Source organism: Takifugu rubripes, chromosome 15, assembly GCF_901000725.2.
Source record: "Takifugu rubripes chromosome 15, fTakRub1.2, whole genome shotgun sequence".
Taxonomy (NCBI): Eukaryota; Metazoa; Chordata; class Actinopteri; order Tetraodontiformes; family Tetraodontidae; genus Takifugu; species Takifugu rubripes.
The window spans coordinates 6,841,711-6,863,002 of NC_042299.1; the positions used below are offsets into that span (position 1 = coordinate 6,841,711).

At 44.6% G+C, this 21,292-nt stretch overlaps 1 protein-coding gene across 1 annotated transcript in view; it reads right to left on the reverse strand.

Annotated features, from left to right (window-relative positions):
• Positions 1-2,352: 2,352 nt before the first annotated feature.
• LOC101076971 (polypeptide N-acetylgalactosaminyltransferase 10-like) overlaps positions 2,353-21,292 on the reverse strand; it is a 31,705-nt gene continuing 12,765 nt past the window's right edge. Inside the window, exons 4-14 of the mRNA XM_003970857.3 lie at positions 21,079-21,245; positions 13,767-13,952; positions 12,868-13,051; positions 9,030-9,147; positions 7,675-7,782; positions 5,986-6,207; positions 4,883-4,999; positions 3,971-4,120; positions 3,067-3,290; positions 2,855-2,981; positions 2,353-2,780 (exon numbers count right to left, since the gene is read on the reverse strand). Coding sequence (XP_003970906.2) covers positions 3,126-3,290; positions 3,971-4,120; positions 4,883-4,999; positions 5,986-6,207; positions 7,675-7,782; positions 9,030-9,147; positions 12,868-13,051; positions 13,767-13,952; positions 21,079-21,245 — 1,417 coding nt within the window. The 3' untranslated portion in view covers positions 2,353-2,780; positions 2,855-2,981; positions 3,067-3,125. The remainder of the gene's footprint in view (positions 2,781-2,854; positions 2,982-3,066; positions 3,291-3,970; positions 4,121-4,882; positions 5,000-5,985; positions 6,208-7,674; positions 7,783-9,029; positions 9,148-12,867; positions 13,052-13,766; positions 13,953-21,078; positions 21,246-21,292) is intronic.

Here is a 21,292-nt window from a genome sequence, read left to right on the forward strand (position 1 = left end):
ATGTGATATTAAAGAATCATCTCGACTTTGAGTTTTAACAGTAGTCCAGCCGGAATAATTTCATTTCAATCTATCAGCCCGTAATTAACCGATCACGAGGTCAGGTGCCTTGAGACTTCCGGGTTGCCAGTTATGCGCGAAAGAATGTGGTTGCAGTACCGGTTTGGGCCACAATCTCCAACAAAGTCACCAGTGGTCAGACGGACGGCAGGATGGGAAAAAAATGAATTTGAAATATTTATGTGTGGTATTTGCTTTGTGTGTGAGATCAATGGCGTATCCTGCCAGCTCACAAAAATGTTTATTTAAGACCTTCAGTTTCAAAAATTCAATGGCGTGTCAGCTCAAATCTGTGCCTCATGTCCTCTGTTGTTGAAAGCACAACTTTTGTGCAGAAAATAAGGTTTGAGGAGGCCTTTGCAGAAGCATACCAAAAAGAAAAAGTGCCCTTTGAATGGACAGAATGTGAAACAGTGTCCTCCTGGCTGTTTTTCCAGCAGGAAAATGCAATAATCTGACTGGCAGTTATGTTGAAAAATGGAATTTCCCCAAGTGGGATCAATGAAGTATATCTTCTTTTCTTTCAGTCAACTACATGATATTTAGTGTATGCCAGGGTGATAATAAATTATCTTCAAGGTTACAGTTTAAATGAGTAAAAAGAAGATAAAGTGCCCTCTAAGTGTGCCTTATCAGCAGATAAAAAGTAAAAAACATTACAGTTTTTTGCATGCAATCTGCTGCTCAGGTGTTTTTCCTGAAGAGGAAATGTGATTTAGTGCTTTCAGTGGCGTCCATCCAGATGATAACATAAGATAAAGTGCCCTTGGAGTGTGTTTCTAATTGACAAACTGCATCCCATGCAGAAAGACCAATCATCTGATGCTGAGCATCAGCTCATCCTCTGAGTTCCTGTTCATTCCCTTCAAACAAACACACACAGCATCTCCTCCAATGAGAATAAACATGAGCTGACAGCAAAAATCACAACTTCGCCCCTGCGAGTTCCAGTCTCCTTTAGCACCCAGCAAAGCGTGTCAAAGGATTTGACCCGAAATACGAACACCTGAGTCCCAGGAGACCAGAGCCCGGCGCTGCGACACCGCCACGCTCCCGGATGTCCATTAACGTGTGACGGTGAGGACATGAATAGCTGCGAAGCCCCGTGGAGACGCAGGTTAGCCGTAATTATTCAGATGAAAGATTATGAGAAGGGCAGAGCTGTCACACCTCCTGGAGGACCAAAGGAGCCCGATGCCAGGAGGGATGTTTGGCTATTAGTCACGCGGTGAGCAGGCGGGAATCTGCACCTTCAGCAGGAATTGCTTCACGTTGCGTTTGAGGACTCTTTCAGCCTTATCTTCAACATAATACTTCTATTAGCCTCGTTATCACGCAAGCCTACGAGTTGCTTTTCATCCCGGCCGCTATCTGCAAACATTTTCCAGGAAGAAGCGATAAACGCCAGTAACAATGAGGGAAAATTGATTTGGGTGACAGCAGGACTCACTTATCTTTTACGATTTCGGCTTCTGTTTTGGTGGCTGCTCCGTCCCTCCGTCTCACGCTGCTCGCAACAAAGGCCGACGGAGGTGACGTGCTAAACGACAGCGGCTCTCCTACCCTCTGGTATATGGGACAGAGAGCATCGGTAGTGGTTTAGCCCTGGACTCTTAGTAATTGCTGAGATGACCCATCATCTGTCTGTTTGGTGATGTCAAAGTGTCGGTGATGAAGAACAGGGAATGAAAATATTCCCTTTGTTCAAAAACTCACATCACGCGTGTTGAACTACTTTCACATCAGAGAGGAGCCGCGAGCGTCGGCCGACGTTTCCTCCAGCTGCGGGAATGAGAAGCTGAACGTTGCCGACTTCACTGATCCTCCAAAGACATCCATGATTTATAAAGCAAGAACAAGAGCAAATGACAGTTTGCCTCCATCAGAGTCCTCATCTTTTTCATTAAACTCGATCTCTGATATCTCTTTAACTTTTCCAGCTACAAATTACAAAAGCGGAGGAGGCTCGGGGGGGTTCAAGCCTACGCAAAGCACTAGTCAGGCTGTTAATCAAAGGAGGAATAAGACTTGTTCTGAGTCAAAGAGTTCCAGATGAACAGGCTCAGAGCAACAGTGTGGTGGCAGGTTACAGATGAATCTAAGAGGCTACACATGAGGCTAAACTGGGCTGTGCCATCTTTTAATCTGCTGACAGAGGCTATTTCAAGTGTTCTGGTTTCATCCCTGTGTGTTTATCTGGTAAACACTTACTGGTTACACTGGTGGAGCCCAAAGGCTGCCGCCGCCAAACCTACAGACGATTCAGCGGCAGCATGTGTGAAATAAAAAGCATTTTACTCGAAATGTAACCGTTCGCTTTATTTCTCAGTAGAAAAAAATAGATGTTTGTATTTCAAAGGTGACTGTAGACATTTCGTTGTTTGGGAAAAGGCATATTCTTGCTTTGCATCCACGCGCAGTGCAGCCAGAGTCCGACAGGCGTGTTTTCAGCAGCGGCCTCCATGTTTGTTGTTAGTGGTAGTCAAGTCTCCGTACAGGTGATGCAGCTGCTCGGATGGAAACAAAGGGAGCAGCTTTGTTCCCATAGCAGTAACTATTTAAGGCAACGATTAAATGGTGAGACGAGGCAATAAACTCCTTAAGTTCTCCTTAAGTTAGAGTTCCGGTTCGGGAGTTTTAAAGAGGCCATCAAAGGTTCCGTTTCCGAGAATGCTGTTGGGGTTTTTGGGCTCCCACAGGACGGGCGGGCTCCTCCCCCCCTGGACAAGCAAAGAATCCAGAATAATTATCAGTCTTTTCACCTCTCACAAGGCTAAAGTTCATGTTGGGTTACCTGTTTTCCTGAACACACTGCTCACGCCGCTCCGCTGGATCCTGAAAGATGCTGTGTGTCTGATCACTGGTGTAGCACAGGGGGGGACGTTTCTGAACCAGCACCTCCATCGCTCGGAACCGCTTACCTGCGTTGCAAAGACGCTAATTCAATTCATTGAAATGAGACCTTTCTGGTCTTTCTGGTGATGACTGAAAACGAGCGTTTGTGACCTGCTGAAAGATTCTCATTGCTCCGTGATCGCTGGGGGACGCGTCCCGGTCGCGGCGCCTCAGTTGTGGCCCTGATTGAAGTGCTCCAGCACGGTGGCGTTGGTCCTCTCAAAGAGCCACTGCTGGCTGAGGGACGCAGGGTCGCACGTGTTCATGAAGACCCTCCTTTCGCTCGGGCTGCTGTCGATGCAGCTGTTGCTGACCGGGTGATACAGACGTTTGTCCTGCAGAGAAATGAAAGGCCCGTTTTCCCCATTATCTGCAGCTTTCCATCCTGACATGATGGGTTTGACGGACAGCATCGGAAGCGGATCGCTCTAAAACGTTTTGCTAGAAGACATAGCGTCATCTCTCCTTTTAGCAACGACAGATATAACAGTGAGTCATTAAGAGCGGCTCATATTTCTAAGATTATGTGGCTGTGTTGGTCAGATTTCCACAGAGCTTTCGTTTTTTTTTGGTTTTTTTTCTGTTGCTGGGAAACAGAGTCGAAAGAGAGCATCTCCTGGCACAAGTGAGGGAAATGAATGAATTAAAAAAGGATAAAAGGCGCATTGATCTGACAATAATTGCAGCACATAAAAAGACCCTCTGATAAACAACGTATGGAACGCCTGATGGTTCTCTTCTTAACAGAAGTACGGAGATAAAGAGCACCAAAGTCTGATAAGAGCCTCTGAACAGCTGTTGATTCAGGTTTCTGGGAACATGGATGTATCAAACAGATGCATTGTTTCTTCCTAATACAGGTGTACAGACTCAGAGTGGTTTATCAAATTAGGCAGGAAGGTTGTTTTCTGTTCCCAGATATTGGAAATGATATCACGATGTTGGTTGTGGAATTAATTTCAATTTGTCCCTTAAAACATGGCTCAAGATTCCACAGAATGATCTACACACCAACCTTTCTGTAGCGCCACAGCTGGTTCCCTTTCATGCCGTGACAGTCGTACAGGGTGACGGGGCTGTTGTGCGAGACGGCATCGAAGCAGACCTTCCTCGTGTGCATGGGGTCCCCCACCCGGATATCCTCCCGCCACCCAAAGGTCAACACCTGCGGAGAGCATGCAGACGCTGTCACGCCTGAACCAATGGCTTCCTCCGCTTGCTGTGGTGACGCATCTCATTTATGCGTCACCACATTCCAGCTGAGGGCCATAAGCCCCACCCCTTATCTAACTAATGTTTGGGACACGGATCAAATAAACATTGTTCCAGTCGTTTCCCAGATACGCTCTCTCCTTTGATCCACTGAAGTAATGCCTGTATTTGCATCCTTACAATGAGACCTGGCGGCAGCTCTACGTGCACGTTACTGCATCAGATCCATCGAGAGTCTAAGGCAGTGGTCCCCAAACTACGGCCCGTGGGCCGGATACGGCCCGCCTCCACATTTGGTCCGTTATGAACTACTTTCATTATTAACTATTAGTTAGTAGAGAGGGTTATTTGGTTATTATTAATATCATTAATAGTGTTATTATTTAATTCCTGACTTTTGTTCTGTGAAGAATCCAGAAAGGGTTATTTGATTTTTCTTTCTTGAAAACAATACATTTTTACCTTTAGGCACTCCTGCAATCCTCACACTTTTTCTGTTACAAACTAACCCCGGCCCCTTATCAGAGAAGGGAAAAGTTATGGGACCCCTGGTCCAAGGTGTTCTGCCACAACAGGCCAAGGAGAGGACCATCACCCCTGGCTTGGACATGTCCACCTAGCTTTTTGATGATACATTTGCAGCAGAAGACTTGACGCATGCAGCATCGCGCCGAGCTGCCGGGTCCCTGGAGGAAGAGTGCTGAATGGGCCTCACCTGACCGTGACTCCAGCCCACCTCGCCGCGGCTTTTCACACAGTTCTCCAGGCGAATGGGGCTCCCTGACACAAAGTGTTTGATCTCCATACACAAGCCGCTACCCACGTTCTGGATCTGCAAACACACACAAACGCGCGCGCACACGCAGAGGTTTAGCTGTGCTTTTAGGAAAATTATTATTTTAGAAGCCTGAATCTGGATTCTTTTTTTCTCTCTGTCACTCACTTTCACTTCAGACCCCCCCCCCCCCTGTAATTGTCTGCCTCCCCTTGATGTGCTCCACCTGCAAGTGTCCTTCACCCACAGGAATTGAACTTGCACATTTCTCACTTCCGTCTCTCGCAACAATGAGTGGCATCCTAACGTCCTAGCTGGAGTTGGCATGCTCTCCAATCACAGTGTGGGTTCTCCTGGCCACTAGCAAACCACGATACCAGACGTAGGGGAAAAAATCTTGATAGTAATAGTCTTGATAGTAAGGATAGTCATTTAAATACTAAGCTGATGGACAACCCACCTGAGTTACACAAATCCTGATGTATCATCACGCTGTTCCATAGCCTCAGCATGCAGGAGAGCTGATATTGCAGACAGATTTTATCATTGTTTGTTGTTTGCGGTTCCCGGGGGAAAGCTACTCGGAGTCGCGGTTTATCACACTGTTGAAGATTGAACCATTTCCTCTGCTTGACTTGATAATGGAGAACAAAGATTTGCAAACACGGGACTTTTAATATGTAAATGAGAAGATCACACAGCGTGGTCAGTGTGGATGGGCCGATTTCAGGAGCCAGAGCTGATGCCTTCAGGCAGTCGAACAAGTTTCCCACAGAACTTTGAGGGGAGGGAAAAGAAACTGCTGACATTATCAAACAAAAGAAAGACGTTGGTCTCTAAACTAATTCCTTTGATATCGCTATTCCTTTTTATCGCAAAAACTGTTTTATTAAATGGGAATGGGAATGCAGGGGGTTGCTGAGAAGGTCACCTACAAAATGGGGGGATTCTAATGCTGATTCCAAAGGAAACACAGAAGAAAGAGCCTTTTATGCTAAAGTTGCTAACTGATCGAGACGTATGGCTGTGAGAATGAGCTGTACCTCTCCCCAGGCTGCAGCGGGAGGCTCCACAGGTGGGTAGTGTTTTGGCAGATCCCAGGCCACGTTGCTCATGAACCACTTAAAGTTCTTGCAGCCCAGTCGGCTCCTGAGCTCCTTCTGGGGTGTCATGTCTCCTGCCGACAGGTGGCGGTACTCCGGCCGGCGCTGGTAGACATACTCTGCATACTCATCCATCCACACCTCAGCCACCCGCTTCAGGTTCTGAATGCAAAGAGAATCAACAGAGAGCAGACTTTTCACCAGCAGCCACCTCTCAGAATGTATATTAGCTTCCCGTGTATAGGTAATGGCCCTCCCAGTCCCTGCAATGAGGACGACAGGGAGGGGAGCGTTGTTTCCACTGGTGGCCGTATTTGTCCGCTCAAAACATGTGAAAATACACTCAGAATCATTAAAGAGGAACTGGTTGGGGCCTTGTCGGTTGTAAATGTTCTCCTAAATCCGCAGGAACAAGTCATCCCAGAATGATCAGCATTCGTAAGGCCTGCCAAGCCCAGGAGTGCCGTAGCTGAGGCACGCATAATGGCTCCGCGCGGGATGATTTAGCTCCTCTAGACAGTTCCTCACATTGAGAATCGGCGGTCAGAAGAACAGAGGGAAGAAAGAAACTTAAGCTCATTCGTCAAGGCAACACCTGCAGAGGCTATATGTTGTAGCTAGTGTAGATGGCACTCTGCAGCTTCCCTTCTGGTGTTTTGTTTGTGGATGATGAGCTGAATATAAAGTGCTTCTGTGCACATGAGAGGAGCCGGAGAGCACTTAGCAGAGGACGCAGGACAGAAAAATGTTATTCTGCAACACTAATTACAGACATGTTTGGATGAGTCTATTTGTTTGCATTTATTAATGCTCACACATTTGTTCAGGTTATTTCACCTGTTTTATCTGATGTATTCAGCCCCCAGATGCTTCTGAGGTGATGCACGGACAGAAAGTTGCAGGATTTCTGGGGTTGAAACTGATTTGCTCTCACATGCAGCTGTATCTTAACACAGTTTTAAACTGTTTTCCATCTGTGATTAAACCTGCTCCTGAATGTGGACACTGCAGAACACTAATAATCACTTGGCTGATAAGATGACATTAAAAACTTATACCTTAATTGGATTTTGCTGAATTTAAATTTTTTTTTGTTCAAAAACCTTAGTGACATGATAGTGATGCTTTTTTAAAGACAAGGAAGAAAACAGACAAAATCAGTCAGAAGACATTATAAACATGAGCCAGAACTTTGACCTTTCCGTTGAAACGATGCATAAAAACTGACAGTCAGTCGTGTTGGATTAACAGTTAAAATTGAATATTTTCCCATTTTATGTAACACTGAGCAGTTGTGAAGGATTCCTGCTGATGCCATGAAAGTAAAACTTCAGGCAATGATTTAACAGTGGAACATCTCATAAAAAGCAAAAGAACTTCATAACATTATCTAGAAAACTACTTGCTCTTGCGCAGCTGGTGACAGCAGATGAAATCATTACTGGACACCTGAGGTCACCTACTTCTACGCTGCATAAACTGTCATCCTTGGAACAGTCAATAAAGCTTTAACACCTGTCAGGTGAGGAGACACTGAACTCCTGATGTCACACCATCACTCTAAACAGGGAGAGCGTGACTGATCTCTACTGTATTTAAATTATGAACCACTCCGCTGTGAAGAATTACCTTGGCCAAGCTGATCCCACCAGGGACCTTGTACGGGACATACTTCCTGTATATATGTCCTACCCTGGAGCAGGGGATGTCTTCCATCCGACCGCCACACATCCAGACCTGCAGAAACACACACGCGCATGCACAAAAGTGTGAAATAGTGTGCCAGTTCTGAACCAAAATTGCAAAGTCGTGCCGATTTTCCGCAGTCTTCTGGTTTTAGAGAAGAATGAGGCGACGGCAACCGTGAGCCCTAATCCCAACCCTTCCTGCTGTACAATCGTATATAAAACCTACAGAAAAGGCAAAAATGGAAAGAATAGGACGGAGGAGAAAGAGGACTTACAGTCAAACGCAGGGTGGAAAATGGGTTTTTGTTCTGAAGACAACAACTCGGTGGAAAGTGGAGAAAATGAAAACACAGAAGGTAAAAATGGAAAGCGAGCAGTGAATGGACTGGCTGTAAACTATTATGTAAATAAGGCTTTTGCCTTTTGGAGGGCTGTGGCAGAGTAAAGATGGTGTGAGTTCATAAACGCATACAGGAGTAATGGCACATAAAACCTCATCTGCATATTTTACACATCAGGTTTAACGTAGCTGCGAAGCCCGTCTACCTGAACAGATGGTCCTGCTGAGACCTTTGGAGAACACAGTAAGGAATAGCTGTCGTCTACACCCTCCACAGCCTGAAGATGTATGTTCAGGTCATAATGCACTTCATGAACCGGATTTAAAAAGTTTGTTTTTTGCTCTATTAGCTGCCATAACTCAAATAGTGGAGCACTGATAATGTATTTACTGAATCGTGTTTTTGGCTCAATATATTAAGGTTTAGTAAAAATATGTGCCTGCTGTGTCACGTTCTCCCCCTCAGTAGCTGTGAGGTCGTGTTTCCGTGACGATCTGTGTGTCTGGATGTCCCGACATTATTTCACTGTGTGAGCTGGAAAAGCCCGCTGTTCCCACACCAGCGCGGCCAGGACAAAGTGTCAGATTAGCTGCTGAAGTGAATGCGGCTCTGCCGTTCAGGCGGGGGCCTGGCTATCTGTGGGAGCAGCAGTTTGGTGGTGGGGATTAGTATGAGAGCCTGTTAATCTTTTCACCTCAGGAGACCGACTGTCTGTGCTCTATCAGCTAATGGGGATCTTAATAAAAAGGAAACCAAATTGAATATCTGAGGGCATAAAATAGACTTAAGATGCACAGCTGGGTATGAGCTGATAGCAGCATCTAATGGTGGAAAAATGCTGCCCAAAATTTTAACCTTGCTAAATCAGTAACTGCCTAAATGAGATGAAACTGTGGGAAATGCTTCTGTCATCCACACAGCCAAAATATACTGTGTGGCATTTTTCTGGTTTTACCTTAAAGGAGATCTCGTACTGTTCTCCTCCCCAGATCTCCAGACCCGTGTCATAGCCTCCCAGTTCCCAGAACCACTTCCTGTCCACGGCAAACAGTCCGCCCGCCATCACCGGTGACCTGCACCACAGCCAAAAGACAAAACACCAGCTCAATATTTGCTCTCTGCTTTGGAAAACAGCAGCAGTGACATCTGCAAAATACATAATTTAAGCATGTGAAATATTCAGGAACAGGCGTCCATACGGGGCTATAAACTGTGCGCCTCCCAGGATTTTAGCCCTGTATGTCTCTATGAAGCGTCTCTATTTATGTCTTCTGCTGAAATACTGTCCAGACCCTTCGCCAGCTAACCTGCAAGTGCTCCTCCACATTAGGGAAACACTGAGCGTGCACATTTGCAGATGGTGCACAGCAGCTTAAATTTACTACTTATTTGAGATACTAAGAGTGGAGTTGGTAGGAAACGACCTGGGCAGGCGCTGGCCTTTAAATCAAGTAACATATTAATACAAGTGGGCAGCAGGTGCATAAAAATATATATGGAACTAAAAGTGCCTGCGTGCAGACAGCAGCAGTAGCTGAAGTTTCATTATGTGCTCTTTTTTTATCTCTCCATCAGACATGGAGCGGTAGATATGGTCATGTACTGAAGATATCTGCCGAGCATCATTGTCGGTCCGCGTGGACTCGATATAAAGCTTCTAGAGCCCAAAGACTCGCATTTTTATTTCTTTTTTCTCATCACCAGTTTTTCTGGTGACAATCTCTCACCAGCACGGCCTTATTTGGACGCTGTTACCACATTCTTCCCTCCCAATTTCCAAGAGACGGGGGTGTTCTTGTACTTCACAGCACCCCAAAAAAAAAATATCGCAATACACAACAGTAGGTTGTCATAGTGACAAGCTTCTCAGCAGATTGTAGGCATGCAGCCAGCAGGTAGTCTTCCCTCGCCAAAGACGTCCCAGAGGAGGATCAATTAAGGGCGAGCAGGGCAGCCACCGTTCAGGCAGCAGCGAGGAGCGCTCCGGGGCTTCCCACGCCGCGTGAGCGCTGAGCAGTTACAGGTCGTGCTGCGATAACAGCCGTCTTTCTGTTGTTTTCCTTCTCCGAGGGCAAAAGGGATAACAGGAATCTAGCAACGAAGAGACACACGACTGAAGTTTTGTAGCCACAGAGCTCATCAGCTGATTACGTAATAACCAAAAATACAAGAGAGTTGGGCTGATGGAACATGAGTGTTTGCTCGTGCACACCTAATACGGTGGGACCTCTACTTACGAAATTAATTGGTTCCGGAAGTTGTTTCGTAACCTGAAAATTACATAAGTAGAGACGCATTTTCCATGTAAATGCCCTAATCCGTTCCAAACCCCCAAAAATTCGGACATTTTTTTTTTATAAATCATAAAAATGCATCAAAACATGTAACAAATACATGTTACAATTAGATTACAATAAATGTAGGGATTCAGTGCAAGGCTTCTCCAGGAACAAAATGAACTTTATTACAGGCTAATCTTACATTAGCCGTCATTACTAGCAACGAACGTTAACACTTGTGGTAACACCGCCATCTAATGGACAAACATACAAACACCCACAATAAATCCCAAAGACGACGAAGAAGACGCTGGGATACACACAAACCTGTACATATTGACGTCCCTCCTAGCCAATGGGATTACAGGAAGATGCTAGGTGATAGCCAATGGCAAAGCAGCCACAAGCATGTTTGCGTTCGCTAAACTCCGCGAGCTGCGAGTAGCAGCGGTAGCGTATTTTTGACCTCTTATCCTGAAATTTCTTTCGTAACAAGAGGAAATTTTTTCCCGTTAAGACGTTTCGTAACCTGAAAATTTCGTATGTAGAGGCATTCGTAAGTAGAGGTCCCACTGTATACCAACTGCACAATATTTATAAGTCATATTAAATGGCTTTGTTTGAAACGTTCACTATAATCCAATCATTTTCCTAGTAATAATGTATATTGGATGACAGGACTGCACAAATATTGTGGCCAAAGCTCTGCTCCAAAAAGACAGGATGCAGCTGTTGCAGCTTCCTGCAGGGAATTTGTCCTCATATCGACCAGTTAATGAGTTTGAACCACTGTTTTTGCTCAATTAGCAACAGCACACAGTCAACTTTCCAGTTTGTCTTGGAGATATTATGTGCATGGCGGAGTCGGAATTATTTCGTCTGTGGGTCAGTCAGGATCATCTGCATCGCAACAGGAAAAACTATTTCTCTGCTGATGACCACGGGAGAACCATTAACTGCAAATCAAGGAGGAGAAACGAACATGCTCTCCAAAAGTGGAATGAAATCATTTCACTATTTAGCTCCGGTACAGCACGCGTAATATATTTACATTTCTGCCCAGAGTCAAAGGGGAAAAATAAAGACAACCACGATAATATTTGACTCCAGAAAGAGATGGGATGTTCATTAAGCTTCTCCACTAATAATAACCTTTCGATGTATGAAAAAATAAATCACATAAATGATATATTTTGATATGTTTGAGCAAATGTTCCATTTGAAACCAAGCAGGACTTAATTACTGCGGAGGCAGTGTGCAGCAAAGGGGCAGATAGAGTTAACAGCTTAACTAATGCCTACCTATTATGTCACCTTAATTAAGAAAACTCACTCTATATAAAACACTGTTCAGCCCCTCCTCTGTCAGCCATCACACTTTCCTGTGTTAGCATGAAATGAAATGTCATTTGTGCATTCAGAAGCAGATAATACTGTGATTTAGACGGTGGGCAGGAGCAGTCACCGGCTGACAGATGTTGCCGTTGAAGTGCCTCCATGGAGTGTGCAGCTCTGCATTTGTGCATGGTTAAACCCGCAAACGGACACTTGGCAGCACTTCCGGTGCATTACAGTGTGGCTGTGAGTAGGAGAACCAAGTTGGATGTTTAATTCATGTGTTGACACATTCTCCATAGTTAGATCGCGCTGCAGTGCACCAGCCAAGTGGAGCTTGGAGTGTTCGCTTCTATTCTACTGCCTGGCGTCAAAGAACATGGATCTGCCCCACAGACGGGCAGGAAAAGGTGAAATCTGCAGGATATTTGTCACGCCTAAAACATCACTTAAGCCTCGATGTCATTTCCCTCTAGCACGACTTTAACTTAAGATGGTCCAGGCCAGCATAGTCATTATTATATTATTTCTCATGCATTATAACCTGTATACAGATTATATCCATTTAACAAAATGCCTAAATTTATGGTGAGAGCCTCAAACAAAGCGCAGATTTGTCTTTTATCTCATAACATGTGACTGAGATGTTTATACATCAGCCAGCACAACTATTAATAAGTATGTGAGTCCATTTTGCTGAAGGTGACTGTTAATGCAGCATTCGCTGTTGAGGCGTTGCATCATTTGACCAGGATGGGAGGGAGGAAGGGGGGGGGGGGGGGGGGGGTAGAGAGTGGGGGGGCTGCGCTGATGGAGGGACTCGAGCAGTAAAAGCCATGAAACTGACCTTTTAGAGAGTGAGCAAAGAAATGTTTAAGCACACTGTACAAAATGACCTTTGAATTAACCAGGGCCACAAACCTGCCTGGGCTGTTGCGCTGTGTGTGTGTACCCCCATCACACACACACACACACACACACACACACACACACACACACATAACCCACCCAAACTATCTGTTTGCAAATGAACAAAGGAGCTGCTGTCGACTGCACCATCGTATCACCTGGAGATAAATGCCTGCTCTACTTGCTCCTGTTACTATAGAAATGTGAAAAATAAAGATCGTGTGGAATTCCCGCAGAACTCAGTAAATCTGTGTATGTTTTAATCCTCACTCAAAGGGTTGACTGGGGTCGTCCCTCTGCATCTCCGCTGGGATGGGAATGCGTTTGTAGTACATCTCCCAGTCGAATGCCCCTCGCATGGCGTCTCCTGCTTGAGTGTCGTAGCCAAAGTTGTCGTGGTCGATGACGTCGATCATCGGACAGACGATGCTCTTCCTGTTCTGGGCGATTCGGTCTGAGAGTGAAAGTAGGCATGATGCTTGGCTCCCAAACACATTTTTGTATTTTCCAATTACAAAACCATGCTAATTTACAAAAAAAAAATAAAATATATATATATATAATATAATATAATATAATATAATATAATATAATATAATATAATATAATATAATATAATATAATATACTCCAACCTCATTAAGGGATAAAGTGATAAAAGATGGACGATGGATAATATAACAGTTTTCTCTGTATGCCAAAAGCTTGTAACATGTTCACGTGTGTGTCTGTGCGTGTGTGTGTGTGTGATGGTTCAGCCTGTGATGGTGCCATGCTGGGAGACTGAACTGGTCTGGCCCCTAATGGAAAAAGGGTAATTGGGAAAAGTGAGCCTCCCAAATTCCCAACAACCACAAGATAAGGTGCTTAGTCTCACAGTAGATGTGGTGTGTGTGTGTGTGTGTGTGTGTGTGTGTGTGTGTGTGTGTGTGTGTGAGTGTGTGTGTGTGTGTGTGTGTGCGTGTGCATGGGTGTTTCAATTTGAGAGAGGACATCTTTGTGATGGAGAGCTTTGTAAAGAGGCCATGTTGGAAAAGGCTGACCGACACCAGAGCAGTGAGAACCTCCACTAGTGTACAGGAAGTGCGTCGCTCATTGTGGTTGGGGCTACTGGGAAAAAGAAAAATGAAGCAGCAGACATGAGACACAGAAGGAACATGTGTAACTCACCCAGCAGCGGAGGAAGCCAATTAACATTGGCTTCGCAGTGGGAGTCCAGGAAGGTGATGACTTCACCTTTAGCTGCAGAAGCTCCCAGCAGGCGAGTTCTGATGAGGCCCTCTCTCTTCTTGGTCCTCAGGATCCGGACCTTTGGCATCCGCTTCATGTACTCCTCCAGCGGTACCTTCAGATGCTCTGTAGACAGCACGGACAGACAGATCGTTAGCATCACGTGCTATAAGTACAGTGGCTAATCCCCACCTCTCCAGTCTAAGACACATACAAATGACTGCAAACAAAGTGCTTTTAATTCAGCATCATTAACACACATTTAAACACTGATGCAAACCAAACGCCTGTTAATTAGACTGCCGCAGGAGCCTTCACACCCTGGCCGTGTGTCCACGGGCCACGTTGCCCTTCTTTGAGTGTTTCAAGCAATGGATGGATGCTTATGGCACTGGCAGAAAGGTTTTCTATTTGAAAGGTCGATACATTGGTGGCAGATTTATGAAATAAGGCAGGATTCTTCTCTACCAGCATTCTGGAGGTTTGATCTTCTTAGCCACCCTAACTACCACTAACTAACTACAACTCTGAACAGTTAATTATACCAACACATGTAGAAACCGTCTGGTTTAATGGCGTCACTAAGGAGGAAAGGCTTCCTAAGTTATTTAAATGTGTTTTTAACTCTGTTTATATGAGAATTCTCGGTAAAATGAAATATTTGTTGTTCTTGTAGGGAACCTTTTCCTGTGGTTGCTGGAGTTCCTATCGCAGAGACGGACCTTGGGTGAAAGCCCATTGTATGTCAGTTGAGGAGAACGTTGCAGTTCTTTTCATTTCCTTCCTAAGCTGACAAACCCTTAGCGCCTTTGCTGGCCTGAAGGGAACTCATTCTTGAAGCAGTCAACATATTAAATGTAACTTTGACTTTGACAGATTCTTTACCAAAAGCTCAAATATTGTTGTTTGAGGGAGAGAGTTGAACAGTTGACCTTTCACTCAGTTGCTGCAAACTTTATTTTATCTTCACGCCAACTGCAGAAGTGATAGACTTGACTGGAAGGAGGAGGACCAAGATTCTGTATGAAACTGCTTCTGGAATAAGACCTACAGCAAAGGGGAGGGGGGCTTTGATTCCCAATGTTCAGAATTGCAGGAAAGACAGTTTTGAAAAGGTGAATTTTAAGCGCATGAAACATTGGAACCTTCGTCCTCATATCCTCACATCCCTCAGTTCCTCACTATGAATAAATCTCTAACAATAAAGACCTTGAGGATCAGGGAAAGGCCACAAATATCAGAGTAGGAGTGAGCATGTGACAGGAATGCTTCACCTGACCTCATTCTTTCACTCTCGTATCCAGGCTTCATACTTCACGCTGCACGTGCTCATTTGTTCTCTATAGGGTCACCTAACACTGCAGCTTAAACACTTAAATGGCTTCATTAGTTTTGAATATTTGGCGGTCCCTAAACTCCCCCCGATACCTCCAGGCTCCTACTGTGACCACCAGCTTCCTAATCCCTGTCCACCTCCCTTTATTGCCAATTCTAAAAATAAAACGTTCCATTGATTTCTTCCCCTCTCATAATCTTCGTGACTCTATGAAGGTCGTTGTGTTTATTGTGTTGCAGATCTGCCCTACACGCTGTTAAATGTGACATTGCAGCAAGGGCAGGAGGGCCTCGTGACGCCGGTGTCAAACACGCGAGGAAAAGGAACGCCGCCGCGCAATAAAGGAACTCATTAAAAACTGACAATTATCAGCCTGACTCTGGCTCTTTATATGTTTTCACCCTACACAAAGTGACGCTTACATCACTCTGCTAATGACAGGAAGTGAGGCAAAATGAATCAATGAACATTACCCCAGTGTGTGAAGAGAGCTTGTGCGGGGAGATCAGAGTATTTAATTATGATTGGTTCATTCTCGCTGAATACATTGCAGTTCTGCTCATAGTGTTTACCAACTGCAAGGAGGCAATTAATCACGCTAATGAGAGCGAGCCGATGTCGGCAAACACATTAGTCTTTATTAGAACGTGAGGCAGAGGAGATTGTGGGGCTAAGGCTTCGTGGAAGCTGGGGTCATTTCCCAGCCTGGAACAGAGCAAATCACTAATCACAAACCAGTTTCATGAGAAATCTAGACGTGTTATTCATGAGAGCTCCGGCTGCACCTGAACCTTCGCTCCACCGTAAAGCATCCGCCTCTGCCTATTTTCTGAAGCCCTGAGATTTATAGCAGAAACTGATCGTTCGGCCTCCCGCGTGCACATCTGCACTCAATAATGAATTAGTAGTTTGCAACTTAAATGCACAAGGCCTCAGGCTGTCTGTAAGCTCTCTAAATATCTTCTGTTTGATGCCAAAGGTCTCTGCTGACAGATTTTTTACGTGTGTGTGTGTGTGGGTAGAAACCCACTGGATGTCAGCCCTTCAGCTCAACCTCCAACTCAACCGGATGTCCAAACCACCGGCCCAGACCTGTCAACATCAAGGAGATGTTCCCCCTGCATGTCATCACCTCTGCGACATCATTGAGGAACTCCTTTTGCTTGGTGGGGCTTTTAGTGGTTATTTCCTGAGGAAATTACCATATTTTTCTAGTACTCCTATATCCACAAGATTTCAATATGTTTCCCTTCCAAAGTTTTAAGGAGAACAACCCTACTCAGAGAGACCTCTGCTTTCAACATGAATTGTGATTTTGCAGTAATTGTCTCTTCATAAAGCGTCTCAGCTGTGAGACCCTGAGATGCAGATTTGCTTCCTGCTTTAATCAAGTAAACACTTGATTTATCTGGAATGCAAAAAGTCTAAAGTCTGAAACAGGAAAACAGGAAAATAAAGGAGACTTGCAAATGTTTTGGGGATTCTGAAAAGGCCAAGGCAGAAGACTTAGAAGATAGGAACTGAGTGAGGATGCAGCAACTAAGTGGCAGGTGAGAACATACAAGGCCAGGAGAATGTTTTTCTTGTGTGGAGTGTGGATTATTCTGCTGCTTTTTGGTGCAACAGCATTGCAGCATGTCCTTGGCTTTGCTGACCTGCATGTTACTCCGTTTCTCCACATCTCGGTGGCCTGCGTGGGCTTTGAGGTCAGCTTATGCTCTTTGTTCCACTGTTTGTGTTGCAGCTTTCATGCAGGTAAACGGTATGACTTTCAGCTACACTGTTTGAACTTTACATTCGAGTCAAACCAGCAGAGATAATCAAATCCCAGTGATTTGCTTATTTTCTAAATATAATGCCTTTGTAAAAATTGATGATGAGATAAATATGCATTAGCACGATTTTGCATATACTGTGGAGGAAAAAACCTAAAACCAGAACACCTTAAAAAGATTTTTTACATTAGAGGCTGATCTCGTTAAAACCTGGGGTCCAGTTCAGGTAAGAGGTGACAAGTGCTCGAGAAAACGGACCAAATCTTTCTGCTAAGCCAGAGTGGATTCTGTGCTAGCAAACTAGGACTGTGATGATGAATGGCAGCCACCAACCCATTAAATGTCTTTTTGTGTCTATTTTGAACTTTTGCTTCCCAATTTGCTGCAGAGGATATGTGCGGTACATTCTAAGGAGACTTGGAAAAGGAAAAAAAAAAAGGTTTTATTACATTTTGACCTCCAAGCTGAACTAAGAACCTCAGCTGTTACAGTAATGCTTTCTAAAATGTAAACATCCATCCCAGAGCCCATATGAACTACCTGTCCACAATACTGAGGTCGTGAAGGCCCGGCAGGCTGATGACTGGATCTCCATGCTAATGTACAGAAGATGCTGTCCTCAGATAGCAAAGGCAACTTGTCATCGGGTCTCTTCTGCTCCAGAAGAGTTAAGATTGATTGGATCCCACCAACAGCTCAACATCCCTAAATGACAACACTTAATTAGTTCTTTCTGTCCTGGCGCCTCACTCGCTCTCAGCCTTCCTCTCTCCCTCGTCTCTCCGTCACACTTCACCGAGCACCATTACCTCATTATCTCACAACACACCAACTTGCAAACAAATACACAGTGACACGAATGAATAAACCTGCTGAAATGTGCTCACTCGTCCTGCTGTGGATCATCTCCTGACACATTTGCCCTCCCTCGCCTCTGGGCCTTCCAGGTCACCTCCTGTTGCCTCAACTCCACAACAAACACCTACCCCACTTACCCATCTCACTGTTGTTGGTCAGGCCGTTCAACAGCCCACCCCTGACAGCAGCTTCGATTATAAGCCATTAAATATGCAAAGCAAGGGTACATCAATACAACCCGGAAAATAAAACTGGGTTCAAATCAAGGCCAAGGTGAAATAGCTTTTACACAAAAAGCTGAGGTTAGCAGCACTCTGCCTGGCATTCGATTTCCCTTTTAAACACAATGACAAACATTATTTCCTCTCTATTATCTGCAGACCTTTTCTGTGGTCAGCATTGTGGTGGAACCACATGTTAAAGCTGTGCTGAGGTCTGATGGGAGCCCTGCTGCCTCTGCATCCAAATGCCTCCATGGCTGGCCAGCACGGCAGAAGGCCTGCAGGATTCTTTAAATGATGTATTCAAATTATGTAATGGAGCCACTTGTTCAATTCATCCCATCAGAGAATGGAAGGCCCAAGAGTAAAGGGATGATCCATCTGCCTATGACAGCTTTCAATCACACTGGAGTTGCAGTGTCTTGATCTCCGAGGAAACGGACTCTGTAGGACACCAGTCACTCCTCTTCTGCCTAAAGATGTATTTTCACCATAACCGAATGCCTCAGCAAAGATCTGGAGTAAAGCATTTTGCACAACTGTACTGCAAACGTTCCATTAAAGCAACTGTTTGATCAGCATATATTACTGTTGCACCAATAAAGTAATAGAAGATGAGCTGCTTTCATCACTTCACAGTCATGTGCCAAATGGTTGCCAATATCATATAAGAGAGGCCTCATATATTGTTTTATTCATTTAAAGCCACAACACTCTACAAATTCTTCAAATTACATCATACAAACTGATTTTCTGTGAATCACGTTCTAGACGATGCAGGGCACGATAAGCCTGGAAAACAAACACTCATTCACACGTTTTCTCATGCAGCATTAGCTCACCTCATCTCCCATATGCTCCTCCACGATTAAGTAAAAGGTTGCACCTTTGATGCTCTCTGTTTCTCTACAAGACAGAACCACATTCCCAGTCCCGCCTGGCCATAATTCCGTGAAATGACTTGTGCTACGCCGGCTGAATTCATTGCTCATGCTCATCCACCGTTGTTAAAATGCCAGACACATGCAACCGTTTACCCTGTGTGACCACATCGACATGGCAGGTGGTAAAGCCCGGAATCACCGGTGTTCGAATCCCATTACCTCAATAAGATGATGTCATTGTTTTCACATAGGATAAAAAAGGTTAAAGTTGAGATTTTACTCTTAAAAGAGGAACAGTCAGGTGCCATAACCTTTTATTTTCCAGGTAAATACACCACAGGCCAACAGAACACCTTGTTATAATAAAGGATCAGCAAACACGATCTCAGAGAGGAACTATTACCCTGAACCAAACAGATGCAGATGCACAGCTGAGGGGAGAAAGGAAGGATGCTGCTGGCTGATAAACCTGTGATCTTCAGATGTGGCAAAGTTAGCAGCTTCCTGCTGAGGTCAAACACCGCATCAATATGGTGACAGCATGAAAGGCGGTGACTCAAAGGCGGCATCGAATCAGCACATATTCAGAATCCTGTAAATTCTGCCAATCTATCTGCTCCCAAAGAGAACACTGGGATTACAGATATAAGCGACGACATCTTTTACTACAGTGCAACTTATAAAAGTGCCAATCGAGCAACTCAATGACATGGTTTGATCTCCCTTTTCTTTCTGAGAAGGCTTCTCGTCTGAGAAGCCCTGAAATCATGCAGCCAAAGCTTAAAGCAGAATCATTCCTCATTTAGAAATGATGCAAAATCACCACGGACAGTCAGATTCTCCAGATGCGCAGTCTCCAACATCCCATCAGAGAGCGGTTGGATTATTACATAATGGTTCAATGCCAGACATTGATGTGTGGAATTCCTGTCCTGGATTATCCTCTCTGACACTGGAACAGCAGTGACTCCACCAGAGAGCAGAAGTGATTGAAGTTCACTTTGTCCTGGTGTCTCTGAAGCCTTAATTACAGCCCGATTCAGTTCTTATCAAAGAGCAGAGACAGTGAGACAGAGTGTTTGAGCAGACGGCCTGCAGAGGTTAAATCCCCTCCCCGCAGCTCCGCCATGTTCTCCTGTCCATCCTGACAACTCCAATCCTGCTCTTTCTAAGGTCGTTTCCAATCTGCATTAATAACAATGTGACTGGGAAAAATGACATGTATGCTTGAGAATGTGGCACTTTGAACGATAGTGTTTTATTAAATGCTATTACTGGTATGTGTATTTTTGTTTATAAAATTTGGTTGATTAACATAAGTGTAGAAGGTGGAAATGAATCATTCACACACTTGTTCTTCTATCTTTGTAAGGACACCCCTAGAAAAAAGGCATTCAATCTTATCTTAATCCCAACCCTCACAACTAACACCGACCTGGACCTAAACCCAGTTCTAACCAGAAACCTGACAACAAACCATCAAACTGCATTTTGAAGATGTGAGGACCAGCCAACACACACACACACACACACACACACACACACACACAGACATACACCTAAAAATTGTAGCAATAATTAATGAAAAAAAAAAAAATTAAAATGCAAAGCACTTCCCTAACATAACTATAATTCTGAGTCCTTTTTTGACATTAATGCAACGGCGGTTAACCGTGTGGTTAACCACAAACCACTGCTGCAACCGTAAACAAACAATATGAGGCAATATGAATTAGGATTTATTGCTTTTAATTATAGATAAACATAACGGCGGTATAATGATTTTTTTTATTTAATTCTAAATGAGAATCTAATACGATTAATCAAGTGTCATCTATTGTGAAGAGAAGCGCCTTCACCAATATTCCACTAGACTCAACGGCAGCAGTGGGAGGCTTTGGTCTCTGAGCTGATGCTGTTAAACAGCTAGATCAGACCGAGGTGGCAGAACATCTCATTACCGTGGAGACGAGAGGTAAACATGCCCTTCAGAGGAGGCCGTGACAGGGAGCTCTAATTAGAAGAAATTAAACACTTTGGTAAGAGGCTGAAAGTGTGAGAGGGAGAAAATGCTAACAGGTGGGTGCATTCAAACACACACACCCTTGTACTTCTATCTTTGTGAGGACTTTCATAGACAAACGCAAATGTAATGTCCAAACAGAAACGCCTCCGTACCTTTGTCGCTGAAGTCGTCGACCAGGATGAGCTCCGCTATGAGCTGCGGGGGGGAGCGGTTCAGCACGCTGTGGACGGTCCTGAGCAGGGACGACCAGCCCTCGTTGTGGAACGGGATGATGACGCTGGTGTTGGGCAGCTTCTCTGCGTACAGCTTCTGTTTACAGCTACACACAAAATGGGATAAATCTGGTTTACCGAATTCCTGTAAACC